A 20,279-nucleotide genomic window follows, 5' to 3' on the forward strand; every position below is an offset into this window, starting at 1 on the left:
ATTCACAAGAATGAAAGACCTTTATGAACTGCTCATTAAATATCTCAATTATATCCCCTGCAGTTGTTCTTATACCATTTTCTTCAATCAATGTCATTCTTCCATAATAACCTTTTTTTTTTTTTTTTTTGCTGGCTGCATATTGAAAGAACTCCCTAGAATTATTTTTGGCTTCATTAGCTAACTGCTGCTCATACTTCATTTTTGCTATACTTACCAATCAAGTCACCCTATTTGCCAGTTCCTTGTAATCCTCATGGAATTGATTATTACCACTCCTCTTATGTTTCCTCCATAATGCCTTTTCCCTCTGTATTGCATGCTTAATCTCTTTATTCATCCGTTTCACACCTACCTTATTTAACCTTCCGACCCTTGGAACACATTTAGACATTGCTTCTACTAGACTAGGTATATATCAGCAGCTAAACAAAAGAAAAACACAATTATATAATTATGAACCAACATGAACAGAGTGGACTGGTAGACCATATGCATTAACAGATTAGTGGATTGGCAGAACATGGTCTGCCAATCAACTAATCTGCCTATAAGATGATTACCCATGAAGGAGTACTGCCTCTAAAGCAAAAGGCTATTCTGAGAATCTGTAACAGTGTACAGAACACTTCTAATCTAAACAAATTTGGATATAAAAATATCTAGGAGACTTATCCTTCATTGAAATCAACAAAAATAATTCTGCTATCCCTTACTACCTCACTAAGTTTCTTGAATAGATAGAGGCAGTACTCTTTTAGTAAAAATGGCATGTGAAAGACTGTTCAAAAGAACAGCAGTAGATGAATGAAAGAAGAGAAATTTAGTTAGAACATATGAAGATGAACAGTAAATGGAGCATCTTAACTTCCTTTGAAACATGTTCCCCCAAACTATTTCTGTCCACTGCCATGGCTCCTTCCTCCAGTATAATTCCACGAGTAGTGGAGCTTTCCATTTATGTATCCCAAAATTAAAAATATTACACTTAGCGATAATAAACTGGCATCCCTTCTTATGTCTGCTTTTTCCTTCTGAAGGAAAAAGTGGACATTACTGAAATCCTTCTGAAGAGTTATAGCATCAACACTATTGCCAGCCTGGCTGGCCGAGTGGTTAGCGTATCCGCTCTCCAGCCAAAAGGATGCGGATTCGAATCCTGCCATGGGCATGGATGTTTGTGAAAAATATTAATGGTGGTGGTCGTTGGTAGATGCCATTGGTGTAGATGAAGGTAGTTGGGGTTGGTGGTGATAGAGTTATAGAGTAGGTGCCCTCCCTCGATGAGTCTTTCGACTCCCTGGAGGTGTTATGTAATAATAACCTTCCCCAGCTTTGTATCATTAGCTAACAATTTAATATTTCGATACAATCCTTTGAGAAAATTTTTGATAAAGGTTGAATGGTAATGGTTCCAGTACTGATTGATGTGAATCCCTCTTGCAACTTTCCTTCTTCCAGATATTGCATCCCCATGGACATCTGATATGATATCCAATTATGAATCCAATCCACTAGCCTGATATTAATCTACATGTTGCAACTTAAATAAGTAGTCATGTAGCAGCCTCACTAATGCATTTGCAAAATCCAGAAAAATTGAAGTATCTCATGAACTACTCATTTTAAAAAAGCGACCAGATTACCAAAACGTACTTAACAAATCCATGCCTGACATCCATAATAATTGCTTTCATCTGCCCAATTCTGTAGATGAGCTTTTGCTAATTTCTCCAAAATCTATTGTGTATCACCTCCATTTTACCACTGCCTTTCTGAAATAGCACTATCCCATTTTGTTGGTACCCACCCTGGAAAATGAGAGAAGTTAAAGAAAGTAGTTACACAAGGAGTATGACTCAAGCTAGGGAAAACAGCCAGTATCGTATAGGAGAAATTAGAACATAAGATTGCTGCTGTCTTACATAGCAAGAGAAAGAGAAATGAATTTGAATAAATGGCTTTTCTAGATGGATCAGATTATCTGTATGAATGATAACAGTGAGTTGTTTATTGATAACTTGATTAGGGTATTCCATCCTGCTGAAGCAGGTTTTATTCCTAGATGGAAAAGGACAGAGTTCAAGAAGAATTAGAAATTGTAACTAGATGAGATTTTGCTATGCATTTTAAGGTATTGTGCTAATGGACTACATATGCTGTTTTTTTGTGAAAGTTTTCCAATTTCATGAAACTGATGTGATGTAATAAGAATACTTGAATAGGTTGACACATTCAGATGATGAATGGGGATGACAGTTCGATGTGGTTGAGAGTAATGCACATTGGCCAGAGAAGACGGAATGGAAGGTACTGTAATGGAAGACTTTTGTTCCAGGAAGTAAGGGATATAGGAGTGTCGGTGGATAGAGATCTGAAGTTTAGGGGACATATTGCAAAAGTTAACGGTTATCCAACAAAATTGCTACTATAATAAGAACAAGCATGGTTACCTGCTTGTTCTTATTGTTCTTATGATCACCTGCTTTGCACTTGGTAAACACATTGTCTCAACATATTCTGCTTATCACCTTATATATTTCAGCTTATAACAACATTTTAATGATATCTTGTTCTGCCTACCACCACTACCTCGCACTACAAATTCTCAAAGCAATCAATATCATTTCCTTTCTAGTTCTCTACCATGAGAAGGCACAACATTAACACATTTTTGAAATATGGAGGGGTTATTTATGATGTTTCCCTCAACTTATGTTCCTGTTAAGGCATCTTGCATTATGCCTGATTCACTGACATCAGCAGTCTTTGGGCAGTCAAATCAAGGCTGCAGTTTCACCTCTCCCACCCAATTTCTGATACTACTGGCATTTTGTATACAGAAAAAGCAGTGCACTTAGTATTTCTCATTAGCTACATATCTATTATTGCTTATATAAATCTCTACTCTGCTCTGTAATATATATCTACCCTATATATATAAAATGATAAGCTTTTTATGTCACGTTTTTTTTTTTAAACGTTTTGAAACTCAGGGGCTACCCTGAGTGTTGAGTCTTCAAATTTCGAGTCAGAATTCAAGGAGAACTGGCCTACCAGTCTGGAACTCGGGAGGGTTGGGCACTGTAGGCGGCGCCAGGAGGGGGGGCCCCCCTTTCGAGTCTTCAAAATTCGAGTAATCAGAATTCAAGGAGAACCGACCTAACAGTCCGGAACACGGGGGTTGGGTGCCGTAGGCGTAGCCTCCCTAGTATATATAACCTATGTCACCTTCCATCTTAGTTTTCCTCTCCAGCACTCGAGAAAAGCAATGCCTGTGTCCATGCTTGGATGCAATGTAATGCTAGCATATATATCTTTTCTTTAATCAAAATGCACTGCAAACATCACATATTACAAACATCTTATGCATTACACATGCTATCACAATAACTGTTTATACTTTCTAGCACTTAAAACATTGCAAATCTAGCATGTTGCAAAAAAAGATATATAAGAAAAAAAGAGAAAGCAATGATAAAATTGTGAAATGGCAATTATACTTACTCTGAAAGGTTCTGGAGGTTCTGTCATTAAACTTACAACGACAGCCACTAAAGCTGTTATCCAAAACAGTAGGGTAGCAAAATACATATAATGAACTTTCTGAATAATTAATGGGCGTGTATCTATTTCTCCACAACGTGGTTCTTGGTAAACAAAATCCAAACACATTCTTGTAAGGCCAACAATCAGACCTATGAGTAAAGCCCAGAATGCTCCCTAAAAAATAAAATTAAAATTTCAGAACCTTTGTGCAAACATTTATATTCTCACAAGTATAGGGACTACTTAAGCTTTATCCACTATAAGTCAAATTGTTTTTGTATTACAATAACAAAAAGTAATAATTTTACAGTTTTAATCTTTCTTATAATTAGGAAAGATTAACATAAACTTAATACAGTATTATTTACTATAATATTAGATATGAAATTTATTAAATTATAAAAAAGATCTATAAAAGATCACTATAGCAAATTACACTATTTTGTGGTAAGAGAATTGAAAGTAAAAAGTATACGATCAACAATCAGTAGTTGTTAAGATCTTGGAGAAAGTAGTGAGGAACCATATACAGCATTGGGCAGATGAGGGTAATGTTATCTGTGAGAGTCAACATGGATTTGTGAAAGGGCGCTCTTGTTTTAGCAATATGCTAGCCTTTTATAATAAAGTTACAAGAACATTAGATGAGAGAAAGGCATATACTGCAATTTTCTTAGACTTAGCGAAGGCATTTGACAGGGTGCCACATGATAAGCTGATATTTAAGTTGCAGCATGTGGGTCTGGATGTCAGATTGGTCAACTGGATTCAGGATTGGCTGTCTGATAGGTATCAGAGAGTTGTGTATGGTGGAGCAGTTTCAAGGAGGCAGAGGGTTACAAGTGGGGTCCCGCAGGACTCGGTACTAGGACCTATATTGTTTAACCTTTATATCAATGACATTGCCAGTGGATTGCAAGGGGATATTCAGTTGTTTGCATATGATGCAAAGCTGGGAAGGATTATTAGTAATAGTGCAGATGTGGTAGCCCTGCAAGAGGATTTTAATAAGCTAGATACATGGACAAATGAATGGGGGTTCAGTTTAATGTAGCAAAATGCAAGGTCTTGAGGTTTGGGAAACATCGATGGGATGCTGCATTCTTTATGGGAGGAGTTATACTGTAGAAACCTGAAATTCTGGGGACATATTGCAAAGGTGGTGAAGGTAACACAGAGGATTGCTGAAATTATGAGAAGGACACTGACCTGTAGAGATAAAAGGGTTATCATTCAGTTGTACAAGTCTCTGATCAGACCACACTTAGACTATTGTTCTCAGATTTGGTCCCCAGGATTTGAAGGGGATAAATTAACTGTGGAAAGAATACAAAGACGGATGACAAAGATGGTTTCAGGACTGCACAAGGATAGTTATGAGGATCAGCTGAGGGAATGTGGACTGCAGAGTTTGGTGGATAGAAGAAGGAGAGGTGATGTGATTGAGACTTTTGAACTGTTGAGAGGTGGTTACAGGGTTGACAATGGGGAGTTCTTTTGCTTGGTTGAACAGCAGGAAGGAGTGATGACAAGAAGCCATCCGTGGAAGTTATGAAAGGAAACTGAGAGCAAGAGGGTGAGGAATGGTTTCTTTGCATGGAGGGTGGTTGAACTGTGGAATGCATTGCCGGATGGAGTGGTTGGAGTGAGAACGGTCAATGAGTTTAAGGAGTGGTATGATAGACTTTGTGTTCCTTAAGGGGGACCTCCCTTCGATGAATCTTGACAGACTTTATGTTCTTAGGAAGGACCTCTCACGATTAGTCTTTTGACTCCATGGAGGCCTGAATAATAATATTCAGTGGTGATTGAAAAGTGGCAAATTTAAATTTTTTCTTTTCAAACTCAGAACCATTCTAATGTATGTGAACACCCAAGAAATAAAAATAAACTAGTCATAATTTCCTGATATATATATATATATATATATATATCTTTCAAGTCAGAGAGAGGAGGGAGGGGAGGGGGATGCAGAATACTATGAAAGTACAACAACAAAAAATTAAAATTTCAGAAGTTCTGTGCAAAACAATTATATTCTCACAAATATAGAATTGCTTAAGCTTTATTCACTATAAGTCAAACTGTTTTAGTATTACAATAACTAAAATAATAATTTTACAGGATTAATCTTTTTGTTATAATTAGAAAATATTAACATCAACTTAATACATTACTATTTATAATATTACATTATATGAAATTTATTAAATAAAATTTAATATTATATAGATATATAGCATATTATGTTGTACTTTAGCATATTATGTTGTAGTCTCCATAATTTGTCTGAAATGAATGCTGATCACCGTGTAACACTAAAGGAAAGGAAAAGAATAAAGCAATAGGATTTGATGACATGTCACCACACATCTTAAGGGAATTGGCAGTAGCATTAGCATGCCTGTTTAATAAGTCTTGCAACAGCACAGATTCCAAGAGAATGGAAGGAGGGTAAAATTGTTCTACTGCATAAAAGTGCTGATAAGGCTGTAGTTTCAAATTATATGCCAATCTGTATATCTGGAGTTGTGAAGGTACTGGAGAGATTGGTGAGAAGTAGGATACATGAATGGGTTGATAACAACAGTATTCTCTGTGTTATCAGCATGGGCTTGTTAAAGGGAGATCATGTTTTACTAACCTACTATAACAAGGTGATAAATACCTTGCACAGGTGAGATGCAGATTGGATAACAGATTTCCGAGTTGGATCAGTGACTGGCTGTCAGATAGGTATCAGAAAGTTGTATATCTGAGTACAGTATTCCGAAAGAGGAAGGTCACTAGGGGTGTACCTCAGGGATCAGTTTGGGACTAATGTGTTCAATGTGAATGCTATTATATTGGGATGGGTTTAACTAGTGATATTCAGCTGTTTGCAGATGATGCAAAATTGGAGGGAGCAATGCAGAGTCAAGCAGATGTTATAGCCTTACATGAGGACTTGAATAAATTGCATGAACGGGCAGGTAAGGGGAACCTACTGGTTCAATATCACAAAGTGCAAGGTTTTGAGATTTGGTAAGCAACGATGAGATGCAATATACACACTTGATGGGGAAACAAAAGGAAGTAGAGAACATGAGAGATCTAGGAATGATGGTGGACAAGGACCTGAAATTCAGGTCCACGTTGCTCAAGTTGTGAAGATGTCATATTGGATAATGGCAATGATGCAGAGGACCCTGACATGCAAAAATAGAGAGGTTATGATGCCAGTGTATAAGGCCTTGATCAGGCCTTATACACTGGCATCATAACCTCTGTGCACAATATGGATTATTGTGCACAGATTTGGTCCGGGATTTCATGGTGACAAGGATATGATGGAAAGGTTCCAGAGAAGGTTCACAAAGGTGGTCAGTGGTCTTTGGAATGTTGAGAATAGATTGAGAGAATGTAAGTTGCAAAGCCTTGTGAATAGGAGGAAGAGAGCGGATATGATTGAGACATAAGTTAGTCAAGGATTGTTATCAGGTTGACATCGAAGAGATTTTTCATAGAATGGGAGGGGGGGAGAAAACAAGAGGCGATCACTGAAAACTGTATAAGGAGGGTGTGAGCAGAGGAGCGTGGAACAGATTCTTTGCATAGAGAGTGGAATACATTGCCTGAGTGTGTTGCGAATGCAGACACATTCCATCAGTTTAAAGGCACGGCTGGGTAAACATTGTGTGTACTTCTCATGACGAGTCTGACTCCATGGAGGTCAGATGATGAGGATAAACACAATGTAAACTTCACTTTAGTGAAGTTTAATAACTTCACTAAAGAGAGTAAATATTTGCCTTCCAAAAGGATCTGATTATTGCTTTCTATAATATTATGGAAAGCATCATTATAGAAACATTATAGCTAGCTCCAGAGAATTTGCAATAACAAACTACCAAAAAAGTCTGAAAGTTTTGTGGTATAAATGCTATGCTAAAAGATCACTATAGTAAATTACACTATAAATATTTTGTGGTAAGAGGATTGAATGTAAAAAGTAGTATATAATCAACAATATTAGTAGTAATTGAAAAGTAAAGAGCCTCTGTAGTTCAGTCAGTATAGACAAAGCCCTTTGGTTGGAAAGACCTGGGTTCAATTCCCGTTCATGATGTGAGGAACTTTTATCTGATCTTTTTTTGACTAAAGGAGAGTTAGCCAGTCTCATATGGAGGTAGAGGTATTTTTTCTCCCAGAAACTTGGGTTTTTTGTCCTTTGGAAAAGGGACGAAATCCTTATCCTCGTATTACAGTTAGGAAATCCAAGGATACTTGGAAGGTTGTGGGTACTTAAGCGCCTTTTAAAAGCCACTGATGATATACCATTAAAGTAGAACAAAATCAGCTTATGTTATCAGCTGTCAGCAATTTTCTTCCATATTAATCTATGTACAGTCTCCACAACATTGAAATCTTATGTTTTAGTTTTTTAAGCCACTGTTAGCTGTATTAATCCACCTCCATTCTGGACTTCTAGGTCACTTTCCCTGCCATCAAACATCTGTTTTGCTAAACTTTCCTCTCATTTGTTTCACGACCGTAAACACCTCAGATTATCATAATCAGCCACCAGAGGGCTACATGGTGTGTAGTGTTTGTGGAGTGCTCCTGAACAGATAAGTGTCATTTTGAGTAATAATTGGTGAATTTGCATAGTATTTACATAGTATTGTTTACTTTTTGTATTTTAGTGTGTCTGAGTGATTTTTGGGTGTTTTCTGAGTATTTTAAATAGTAAATTGATAGATACGATTATCATGCACATGGCCCCCATAAAGAGGAATACATCAAAGATGGCATCCAGGTCGCCATCTTTGTCTAAAAACTTTAACTTAAAGGATTTGATTCAGTGTACCGTTTGCAAGTTAAATTCACTCCACTATTGTTATTTTTTGGTTAAACAACAATAGTGGAGTGAATGCTTGCAGAAAGTGTAAAGAATGCGAGGATTTAAAGAGTGTTTCAGGTCGTGAGAGTGATATCGTTGTTGAAAATGAGAATCTAGAAAATAGTGATATTTGTGAGGTAGTACCAGATAGCTGTGAGAGTGGCATTGAAAGTAAGAATGAAGGTAAACATACAGAACGAATGAATGAATTATCAGAGAATAAAAATGATGAGTGATGCAATGAGCGAGATTGCTCAGTTATGCGGAGCGATACACAGGGCAAATCAGCAGCTGGAGCGTTGGCAAAAATGTTTACCTAGCATAGCGACTGAAAAACGGCAAACGTATGATAGAAAAAATAAGAGTATGATAGTAAGTGTAAACAAAATGAAAGAGCGGGTGTTGTATGGAGATTCCTTAGTAAGAGAGGTGTGTTACTTGAGAGTTTAACAAAATCATACCAACCTTGTGCAAACATTAAGGATGTAAGCGAGTCAATTAGAATGCAAAAGCAGCGGGTAAAAGAACTGATAGTGGTAGCAGGTACAAATGATTTGAAAGGAGACAAAATGGCTATGAGTGAGGATGTGAAGGAATTGCTTGACGTAGCAAAAGAGAAGAGTGAGAGAGTGAGGATGGTGAGTCTGTTTCTGTGGTATGACAATGAAGAGTAAAGGAGGGCCATAATTGCAAATGACTTTATGTATGAATTATGCAGGACGAGTGGTGTGGAATTTGTAGATGTGTGGAGTGAGTTCGATGGGCAAAAGGATTTATATAAGATGGATGGTTTACATTTGAATGGATTTGGTGTATGGAGACTTGAAAAGGTGTTGTTGAATGTAGTGGAAGTGGATGTGCAGAATCAGGGAAACTAGAGTTATTAAGGGGGGGGGAGTAGATATGCAGACTTTAGGGAGACAGTTGAGTGTAAGAATGTGTGTAATATGCCCAAGCAAGTAAGAATCAGAATGGGATAGTTAGTATCATCATCATTAGTGTTCTGTCTCTTGACAGGTCCAATGGTATAACTCAGCAGATTCTCTCCCCCCAATTTCCTCTGTCTCTTGCTTCCTCCTTCATTTCCTGATATCTTCTTGTTCCCATTATATCATAAAGCATCATTAGTCGTCTTCTTCCTCTTGGTCGCTTTCCTTCAATTTTCCCTTCTATCATTCTTTTCAATATGCTGTCTCCTCTTAATACATGTCCTATCCAGTTATGCTTTCTTCTTCTTATGGTCTTTAGTAAATTCCTTTCTTCAACTCTTTGTAATACTTCTTCATTGGTGATTTTTTTCAGTCCACTTTATTTTCTCCATAACCACATTTCAAATGCCTCCAACATTTTAGCTTCTTTCTTCCTAATTGTCCATATTTCTGACCCATATAAGGTCATACTCCAAATATAGCACTTAATAAGCCTTTTCTTTAGATTTTTATTCATTTTATTAATAAACAAATTTTTCTTGCTATAAAAGGCATATTTTCCATTTTCTTGTATTATACTACCAAGATATTTGTATTGTCTCACTTGCTCTACACTTTCTCCATTCATCATCACCTTGATACTTCCTGGTTTCCTGGAGACTCATCACTTTTGTTTTCTTTTTTTTAATTTTCATATCATATTTCTTGCATATATTTTCAAATTTTTGCATTAGGTGCTGTAGTTCATCTTCGGTATTAGCTAATATTGCTCGATCATCTACAAATCTAATATTTTGCATTATTCTTCCTCCAATAGTGATTCCTCTTTCCTCTTCATAAAATGCTTCTTTTATCATTTCTTCTGCAAATATATTGAAGAGCGTCGGTGACAGGCAGCATCCCTATCTTACACCTTTGCCAATCACACATTTCTTTAGTTTTTCCTACTTTTGTCTTTATTATGGCCGTCTGGTTCATATATAATTCAGCTATTGACCTTCGGTCTCTCCAATCTAAACCTATTTTGCGTAATATTTCCATCAGATTTTCCCATTTCACCATGTCAAATGCTTTTTCAAGGTTGATGAAACAAATATAAACTTCTTTATTTACTTCTATATTCCTTTCACATATGGTCCTCATTACTCCGCATCTCTGGTTCCTCTGTCTTTTCTAAATCCAAATTGATCATCCCCCAGAAAATACTCCACTCTATTACACAATCTTTGATTTAATATTCTTAGCAGTACTTTGGAGGCATGTGAGAGTATGCTTATAGTTCTGTAGTCACTGCACTTAACAGGATTACTTTTCTTTTCAATTGGTATAAGAATACTCTGTGAAATCTTTAGGCCATACTCTGTCTTGTAAATGCGGTTGCAGAGTTTCCATGTTTCTGTAATACCTTTGTTCACCAGTTGTTTTAGGATTTCATTAGGTATTCCATCCACTCCTTCCATCTTTCCACTTTTTAATTCCTTAATTGCTGTTTCTACTTCTCTCTTTAGTATTTCAGGGACTCTTTCTTCTGTTGAGATTTCATTTTGCTCTTCCAATTCAATTTTTGTTGGTCTTTCATTTTTTGTGTAAAGTTCTTCGATGTATTCCTTCCATCTTTCACCTTGTATTTCAATATCATAAATCAGTTTTCCTTGCTTATCTTCTAATGGCAGATTTCTTATGCTTTTTTTAATATTAATTTCTTTTGCTTTTCAAACATTTTATCATATCGCCCCCTTTTTTCCATTTCTTCAATTTCTTTGCATTCTGTTTTCAACCATTCCTCCTATTGCTTTCCCACTGAAGAGACCTCAATAAAGGTAGAAACTAGTCTGGGTTGTGGCCCGTCCCTTAATGCATAACATTAGACATATCCGCAAGGAGATGTGTTTTGCATTATGGAAGATACTGGGATAGGAGTGCTGGTATCTTGCTCCACCTTTGCAAGGAGTGCCTTGGTGTTGTACCACCTTACCCCAGTCCTGAAGATACTTTCAGGCGCAAACTTTGTTTGCTCACACTTGGATAAAGGATTAAACTAAATTTATTATACTCTAACCAAGTGAAAAATAAACTTTCAACATCTTTCTCTAAATCCAGGGTAATTTATTAAAAAAGGGTGGCACACCATTTGGCAACTCCTATAGGTAGAGATGACCTGCTAATGCTTCTGCATGGTATCTCCACTTGAGCCTGGCTCCCACTGAAGAGACCTCAATAAAGGTTGAAACCAGTCTGGGTTGTGGCCCTTCCCTTAATGCATAACATTAGACATATCCGCAAGGAGATGTGTTTTGCATTATGGGAGATACTGAGATAGGAGTGTTGGTAGCTTGCTCCACCTTTGCAAGGAGTGCCCTGGTGTTGTACCCCCTTACCCCAGTCCTGAAGATACTTTCAGGCGCAAACTTTGTTTGCTCACACTTGGATAAAGGATTAAACTAAATTTATTATGCTTTATCAGTTTCTCTTCTCAGTTCATTATTTAATACTTTGCATTTTCTTCTTCCCTCTTCAGTGTTTACATTTTTCCATCTTCTTCTTTCTTCCATTTTTCTTATCATTTCATTTGTAATCCATGGCTTTTTAATTCTTTTCCCTTCCACAAAACCTATCTCTTCTGCAGCTGTTTCATATATGAAGTTTTTCAGTTGATTCCATTTTGCATTAACATCCATAGTTTCTTCAGATATATTCTCTTGGTTCCTTATTTTATTTTCCAGTTCTTCTCTGAATTTCCTACCTGCATCTCCTTTGAGTTTTTCTAGGTTCCACCTTTTCTTTCTTTTACCTTTGTTTATTTTCTTATATCGTATTCTTAATTCCATAACAAGCAAATTATGGTCTGAGTCAATATCAGCTCCTGGATATGTTGATATCCTTTTTACACTGTTTCTGTATCTGTTTTGTATTTACATATAATCAATCAGATATCTTGCAATATCACCTGGCATTTTCCATGTATATCTTCTTCTCTTTGGAAGTTTAAACCAAGTATTACCAATGATTAATTTGTGTCTTTTACAAAACTCTATAAGTCTTTCACCTCTCTCATTCCTTTTTCCAAGGCCATATCTTCCTGTTATTCCTTTCTCTACCTTTTCTACCACCGCATTCCAGTCTCCCATCCAGATGGTACACCTTTTAGTTATGTCTTCTTCCATTATCTCTTCTATTTGATTATATATCTCTTCTACTTCATTTTCATTATGGTCACTTGTGGGCATATATCTGTATAATCATTATGTCCACAGGCTTTGCTTTCAGTTTAATCATAATCACCCTGACACTTTTATATATTATTTTTTCTACTGAATTTTTAACCTTTTCATTCAAAACAAACGCTACTCCATCCCCCCGTGTTCTACAGGAATATAAAATTCTATAACCATCACTTTCAAAATCTTCTATCTTCCTATCTGACTTCACTTAGACCAACCACATCCAATTTATTCCTCTCCATTTCTTTCTTCAAGTTCTCTAATTTACCAGCTCTTAACATTGTTCTTACATTCCAAGTTGCAACATGTATAGTTTCTATCTCATTCTCTCTTGGATGTCTTATTTTCTTCCTATTTTCCTCAATACTAGGGATCCTATCCTCATTGTCCATTTGAGGATTTCGTAGGTTAACGACCTGAGAATCCTCATTTCTTCTTCTGCAGGGCATGACATCCATCGTTTGCCAATAGACCCCATTTTTGCCAGTTGTGGAAACTAAATTTGCCGAGTTCACCATATTTTCTTGGAAATAATACTGAGGTGGTTTCCTGTTGCCTTCCTCAGGAAACCATTAATGTATGGTTTCAAACCTGGGAGAGCTGCAGACTCCCACTGCTTAAAATAGGCTACTCCTCTCATTACTAAAGGTAGAAAATTAAGTAAATAGAAAAGATTCACCCCTAGCCCTTGAATTACTCTAATAGCATTGGGGGGAAGGAACAAGAAGAAGAGAGGAAGTATAAAGAAAGAAGACAGGAACCAGTCTACAGATAACATAACAGACATACATTACATGAAGGAAGGCATGGTCCAGCATCAGGTCCCTTGGGTTTGCCATTCTCGTACTCACTAGAGTGAGCCCTTGAAGACATAGTATAAGGCATCAAAATAGGGATGGGATAAATGGGCTTCTGCAATTCATGTATACTAATGCCAGAAGTATTAGGAACTAACAAGGAAGAATTTTCAGCCTTGGTTGGCACTTCCAGGAACAGGTTATTGGCATTAGTGAAACATGGCTGACAGAAGATGATATAGCTAGTGGGACTGAATGTGAGGGGTATGGTGTGTTCAGGAGTGACAGGGAGAATAAAATGGGGGGAGGATTGTTATTGATGATAGCTGATGAGCTACAGCCAAGGAGAATAGAAGTGGAACTGCAGGATAGAGAAAAGAGCACATTTGAGGCTATTTGGTGTGAGATTGAAACTAGCAGAACAAAATACACAGTTGGGTGCTGCTATAGACCAGGTGATGGAATAGATGGTGGAGACAGTATGCATAAGCAAATAGAAGAAATGAGTGGAAGGAGGGTAATTATTATGGGTGATTTCAACTATGGTAACATTGATTGGAAGGAGGAGAGGACACATGGGAGGAAGGAATTGGATTTTATGCGATTATTAAAGGATAACTATCTGCAACAGCATGTAATGGAAAATACTAGGGATCAGAGAGTGCTTGACCTAGTAATTGCATCTGAGAATTTGGCTGTAATGAATATCACCACATTGCCACCAATTGGTTAGAGAGTGATCATAGGGTCTTGACTCGGGAGGTGGCTAATGGTGTAGAATTTACAATTAAGACAGGGTACATGTGGAATTATCGGGCTGGTAAGTATGACAAGCTTAGGAGTTTGATTGGTTCAGTGCCATGGCATGTAAAGCTGCAAGGGCTAGATGTTGATAGTGCATGGGAGGCGGTTAGGAAGTGTTTGCATGAGGCAATGGCTGACTGTATACCTACAGTCCGAATAATAAATCAAGTAGGAGTTAAATGGATGAATAACACCATTAAGCTGAGCTGCAAAAAAAGAAACAACTATGGAGGGAATTTAAGGAGAAAGGTGACCCCTCAGGCACATGAACAGTATAAAGGCCAGAAGGATAATGAGTGTGGTAAGAAAAGCAAAAACAGATTATGAAAGAACATTAGCCATGCAGGCTAAAGAGAATCCCAAACAGTTTTTTCTATATGTTGCAAGTAAAAGAAAAAATGTATATGGCAGAATGATTTTAAAGAATGCCGATGGTAGGGAGGTAACCAAATCAGCTGATACAGTTGAATTACTGAGCAAGCACTTCGCAAGAATATATCATCCAGGTGGTGATATTGCAGGAATGAATGAACCAATAGATTATACGGGAATTGTGGTGAATGAAGTGGAGGTGAGTAGTCTATTACAAAACCTCAATGTCGATACATCTGTGGGATTGGATGGTATACCAGCTCGTGTCATACGTGAAGCGGCTACCATTTTGTTTAATTTGAGTCTTGGGTCTGGGTTACTCCCGAGGGTGATGGAAAGAGGGGAAAATAGTTCCACTGCATAAAGGAGGTTTCAAGACTGCTGTTGTAAATTACCAACCGACCGATCAGCATATCAGAAATCGTTGTCAAGGTCTTGGAAAAATTAGTTTAGAGAAAAATACAGGATTGGATAGATGAAAATTGGATACTGTATGGGGGACAACATGGTTTTGTGAAGGGTACATCATGCCTCAGTAACTTGCTCACATTTTATAACACAGTGACAACTGAACTGGATAAGGGTAATGGGTTTACACTGATTCTACTCTACCTTGCTAAGGCCTTTGACGGGATATCACGTGGAATTATAATCAGTGAACTGCAGCATATGGAGATGGATATAGGGTTGGTGGGATGGATAGGAAGGTGGTTGATGGAGAGTTATCAGAGAGTGGTTTATTCAGGAGTAGAGTCCAAAAGATGGCTTGTGAGTAGTGGTGTGCCGCAGGGTTCTGTTCATGGACCACTACTTTTCAATTTGTTCATCAACGATATAGGAAAGGATCTGAGAGGAAGTGTTCACTTGTTTGCTGATAATGAAACGTTGGGTAGAACAATAGTGAGTGCACAGGATGTCAAAATTTTGCAAGATGATTTGGATAGTTTGGAGGGCTGGGCTAAGGAAAATGGATGTCGATTTAATGTGGCAAAGTGTAAGGTTATGCATTTTGGAATGAAAAGATTAGCAGCAGTATATCACATTGGTGGATAGGAAGTTGAAGTTTAGGGGCACATCGCAAAAGTGGCTAAATCAGCTCATCAAATCACTTGGTTGCTGAAAAATACTTTAACAAGCAGAGACAAACAAGTTATTGTTCCTCTATATCGAGCCTTGATAAGACTCCATCTAGACTACTGTGCCCAAACATGGGCACCAGGGTTTCTTCTTGATGGGGAGGAGGTGGAGAGGATCCAGATACGAGTGACCAAGATGATAGCAGGTCTATGGAATGAACCTTATGAGAACAGGTTGAAGATTTGTGGATTGCAAAAATTGGTTGATAGGTGGAAAAGGGGTGATATGATTGAGACATTCAAAATTACTGAAGGGTTTCTATAAGATTAATTCAGAAGATATTTTTGAGAATAGGACTGGTGGTGGGAGGACTAGGGGCCATACATGGAAGCTGGGCAAGAATGTGGTTAGCAAGGGTGTTAGAGCTAGGTTTTTTTTACTTGAAGAGTGGTGAATGAGTGGAATAAGCTGCCAGAGTCTGTTGTGGGTGCTATGACTGTGAATGAGTTCAAGGCGAGTTATGACAGATACTGTGTGAATGTCGAATAGTTGTTCTTGACATGATGTTAGGGCCTCTCTCAATGAGTCTGTTGACTCATTGGAGTTGCCCGAAATAATAATAATAATAATAATTAGCTCTACTCAAACATTCATATATGCTTTTCTTGATTTGCAATTACAGCTGAAGACCCAGTGAATATATTAAATTGCATGTTTTGTGATATGAAAAAATGTAATTAGTGTGCCTAATGCGTTCCTTAAACCAGGCGCATTTATTGAAAACGCACTAATCGAATATAATAACCTATGGGAAAAAGTATAATTCGTTCCTCAAATTTCTTTATAGAACCTTTTTTTTTTATAAAAGAATTAAGGTATGTCTTAGGGCCTAGTTAAAGGAAAACCATGAAGCTGAAAGACAAAACAAATTCAGAATATAAATTTTATTATTCTACTTCTTAACAAAGAATTGAGCTAATGTAGTTTGGCAGGCATTTTGTTTCTTTCTTTCATACAACTGATGGTATGGCCCTATTGCCTTTTCTACTCTTCTGCAAATTTTACTGCTTCTCTCTTCATCAGGGTCAGCTTCTAAGCATTGCTACTTAAAAACTTTGATTGTACAAAAAATATTTTCAAATTGTTTCTGTGAAATCACTTTTGGCTGACTACCAGTGGTTAAATTTTCTTCATATTCTTCAGGATCTTCCCGCTGTGCATCTAAATTTAGCAGGTCAGAATCACTCAATTCTTCAGAATGAGATTTAATTAACTCTTGGATGTTATCATCGTCAATCTCATAAAAACCCAGTTCATGCCCAATGTTGGCAATTTCCTCAACAACATTATGTATTTCATTTGAAAAGCTTCCAAAATCTTTTGCACAATGTGGAAGAATGTGCTTCCAAATGGCTTGCAAGCGCCTCCGTAGCGCAATTGGAAGAATGACGGTACATTGCGCCCTTCAATTGGAATAGGCCTAAGTTCGATTCTCGTCGCGACGGGAGGAATCTTTATCTGGTCGATTTCAATCGAAGGTGAGTTAGCTGATCTCATATGGAGGTAGCAGGGTTTTTTCTCCCGGAAACTCTGGTTTTTCATCCCGCATACATACATATCGGCCCTTCAGAACACACGCAATTTACAGACAAAAATTACTAGTTGTGGTGGTGTTGGAAGTGGGCGGTAGATGGCGTTGATGGAAATGATTCGTAGTAGAGGTTAGGTGTAGAGAGAATTGTAGATGTCCTCTCACGATGAGTCTTCGGACTCCTTGGAGGTATCAGGAATAATAATAATATTGCTAGCAGTAATTTCATTCCAATATTGATGAATATTTTCAATAGCAGATTTAACATTAAATTTCTTCCAGAATTCTACTAATGTCATATAATTCTCACCAGATGTTGCTTCTATTGCTTATTTAAATGTTCTTCTCAGGTAGTATGCCTTAAAAGGTTGCAATAATCCCCTGGGTGGATGAGAAAAGTTGTATTTGGCAGTAAAAATTTGGAACATAGTATACATAGAAGTAGTGTAGCATGCCATTAAAAATAACTTTGTAAAATGTTTTAAATCGGTAACTAAATTATTTCATTCTGATGAGCGATTTTTTTAAATAGTTAGCCATAAAAATGTATAGATAGAAATTTTTTAAAATCTGTAACATTTATTTTTAAGATGTATATAGGCGCACTAATCGAATTTTAGAGGCACACTAATCGAATCTGGGTATCGAAAAAAAATGACGCACTAATCAGGGTGCATTAATCGAGGGATTACTTTATATTCATACAAGATCAGACAAGTTATCATCAAATGAAACAATTACCGAAGGCTCTTAGTGTCCTGAATGAGATCTGAATGTTGGTCTTTCTAATGAAGGCCCATCACTGACATCAAATGAGCTATGGAGGCTCTCATTTTCTCAAATGATAATGCAAGTTATTACCAGAGTCAAAGACTTGTTGAGGAAGTCCATCACAACACTAGCTGTCATGTTTTTGCTTCAACTCATTCACACTAGATGCACTCACTACTTCAGCAGGCAAACTGAACCACTCCACTCAACGTGAGAGAAAGCTAGTTTTTATCCCTTTAACCATACACAAACTTCCATAGATGTCCTTTGTCCTCTTCCCGTCTTCCACAAAACAAAAAAAAATTATTGACATCCTATAACATCCTTTCAAAAGTTTATAGGCATCTATCAGATCACCTCTTGCTCCTGTTTACATCTCTGCACCCCTCACTCTCAACTGGTTCTCAATCTATGTTCCATCTTCCTGATATCTTTGCATTCTTTCCAGCCATTATACCAACAACATGTCATGGCCTAACAAGCTCAGCTGAATATTTGATAATCATACATGCTAATATCCTATCTGTCCCTATTGAAGAATTCTTAGAGGTTATGTGCAACAGCTCTAGAACCTCTTTCTCAAGCAGGCTGACAGATCATGACAAAGTGAACACTCATTATTACAACTGCATCTGCTTCTGACACAAGTGTCCTGTCTGCATTCATTCAAAGTTATTCTTTAACATTTAGCAGAACAATAAAGTTCTACTAGGTTGCCCTAGTAGAACTTTATTCAGCCTGCAGGTAAAATTTCTTTTAATACTTCGATTTAGCTTTCCACATACTACCTTTTGCTCTCCTGGCTCATACTTCATGCCTCCTTGCGTCCTTATTCTCATGATATTCCTTCTTCTTATAGATCTCTTGCTTAATAGGTTGCTCATCCATTTCACTCCCACCCTACTTATTCTTCCTACTCTAGGGACATATTCAGATACTATCTCATTTAAGCATCTTTACAAGGCTTCCCATGCTGATATCATTCAGTAGCAAATACTATGGGACCAAAGAAAGCATTCTCCTGAATATCATAATTTCCAGCTTTGTAGTTCAAAATCTACCTTCTTAATTAGAAGATCCATATACTTAAGAATTATCTAAACATTAGCACAAGAAAAGTATATTTAATATACTGCCAGATATTTCAAGTTTGAAAATAAACTATCATCGGTGGCTTGTCAGAAAACAGTTTTTAACATGGTAGAATACAAACAATTGATCATTCAAAATTAGAATGAGTCGCGCGATGTTACATCATTAATCACAATATCATTTCACTGAAGAAAAGTAAACATGGGTGTGCAGAATAATTACATGTATAAATTTACAATGTCATACAAAAATCTTAATTTATAAAATCATACTAGAGATATTAGACAGATGTAGCATCTATACTCCTTTTCAGTTATTCTTGGAAGTAGCAGAATAAGCTAAATTTCTGGCTTTTCTGACATTCGTATTATTACACAACACCTCCAGGGAGTCCAAAGACTCATCAAGGGAGGACACCTACTCTACAACTGTCTGTCTCCACCACTCAATCCACCAACTACAAGGAATCACAACTACTATCATCATCTACACGAATGCCACCACCACTAATATTTTCACAGACAATCACAACCATCCATGCCCACAGCGGGATTTGAACCTGCAGCCTTTTGGCTGGAGAGCAGATATGCTAACCACTCAGCCAACCAGGCCAAAAATTATTTGCTCTATAGGCTTATGCTGCATAAAATAGTTCCTTAAATTTTTTACGTTATCACATCGTGTGGTACTTGTTATATAATTATTTTATTACTTCCTTACTTACTGATGCCAGAATTATGTTTCCTACCATTAAATTGTTACAGGGAACTTACTTTTGGAAAATGCAAGTATCTATCACGTGATCTCCGATGACTGCCGACTTTACCCTAAACATGACAAAGATAACTGGTAGTGTTGGCGGCTGTATTTCCCCATTCGCAGTAGTCCTAAATTAGTAAGGCATCCTAAAGGCAAACCTCTGAAAAGCATATCATACTAAATGTTTACACTGGTTTACGGATGAGAAATCCTGATGAAACAGTGGGCAATATTGGGAAGCAAACAGCAGAACTCACAGGCGTAAGCAAGACTGCAGTATACTGCATGAAGAAGGAACTGACCACGAAGGGACAACTACATACACTGGAGAAGAAGAGGCCTAGCACTGTAGGACTATGCACATGTTTGGTGAAATGTGACTTTACGCTGTTAGCAATTCATCAGAAAGTGCATGATTTCTTCCAAAAAAATGAA

The 20,279-nt window shown here is 37.2% G+C and overlaps 1 protein-coding gene across 1 annotated transcript in view; it reads right to left on the reverse strand.

The window, feature by feature from the left end:
• Nucleotides 1-20,279, reverse strand: part of LOC150093847 (sodium/myo-inositol cotransporter-like) — a 252,092-nt gene that overhangs the window by 36,714 nt on the left and 195,099 nt on the right. Inside the window, exon 13 of the mRNA XM_090412588.1 lies at nt 3,508-3,723. Within this exon, the coding sequence (XP_090268714.1) occupies nt 3,508-3,723 (216 nt within the window). The remainder of the gene's footprint in view (nt 1-3,507; nt 3,724-20,279) is intronic.

Source organism: Typopeltis vanoorti, chromosome 23, assembly GCF_054136105.1.
Source record: "Typopeltis vanoorti isolate ZY-2024b chromosome 23, IOZ_Tvanoo_1.0, whole genome shotgun sequence".
NCBI lineage: Eukaryota > Metazoa > Arthropoda > Arachnida > Uropygi > Thelyphonidae > Typopeltis > Typopeltis vanoorti.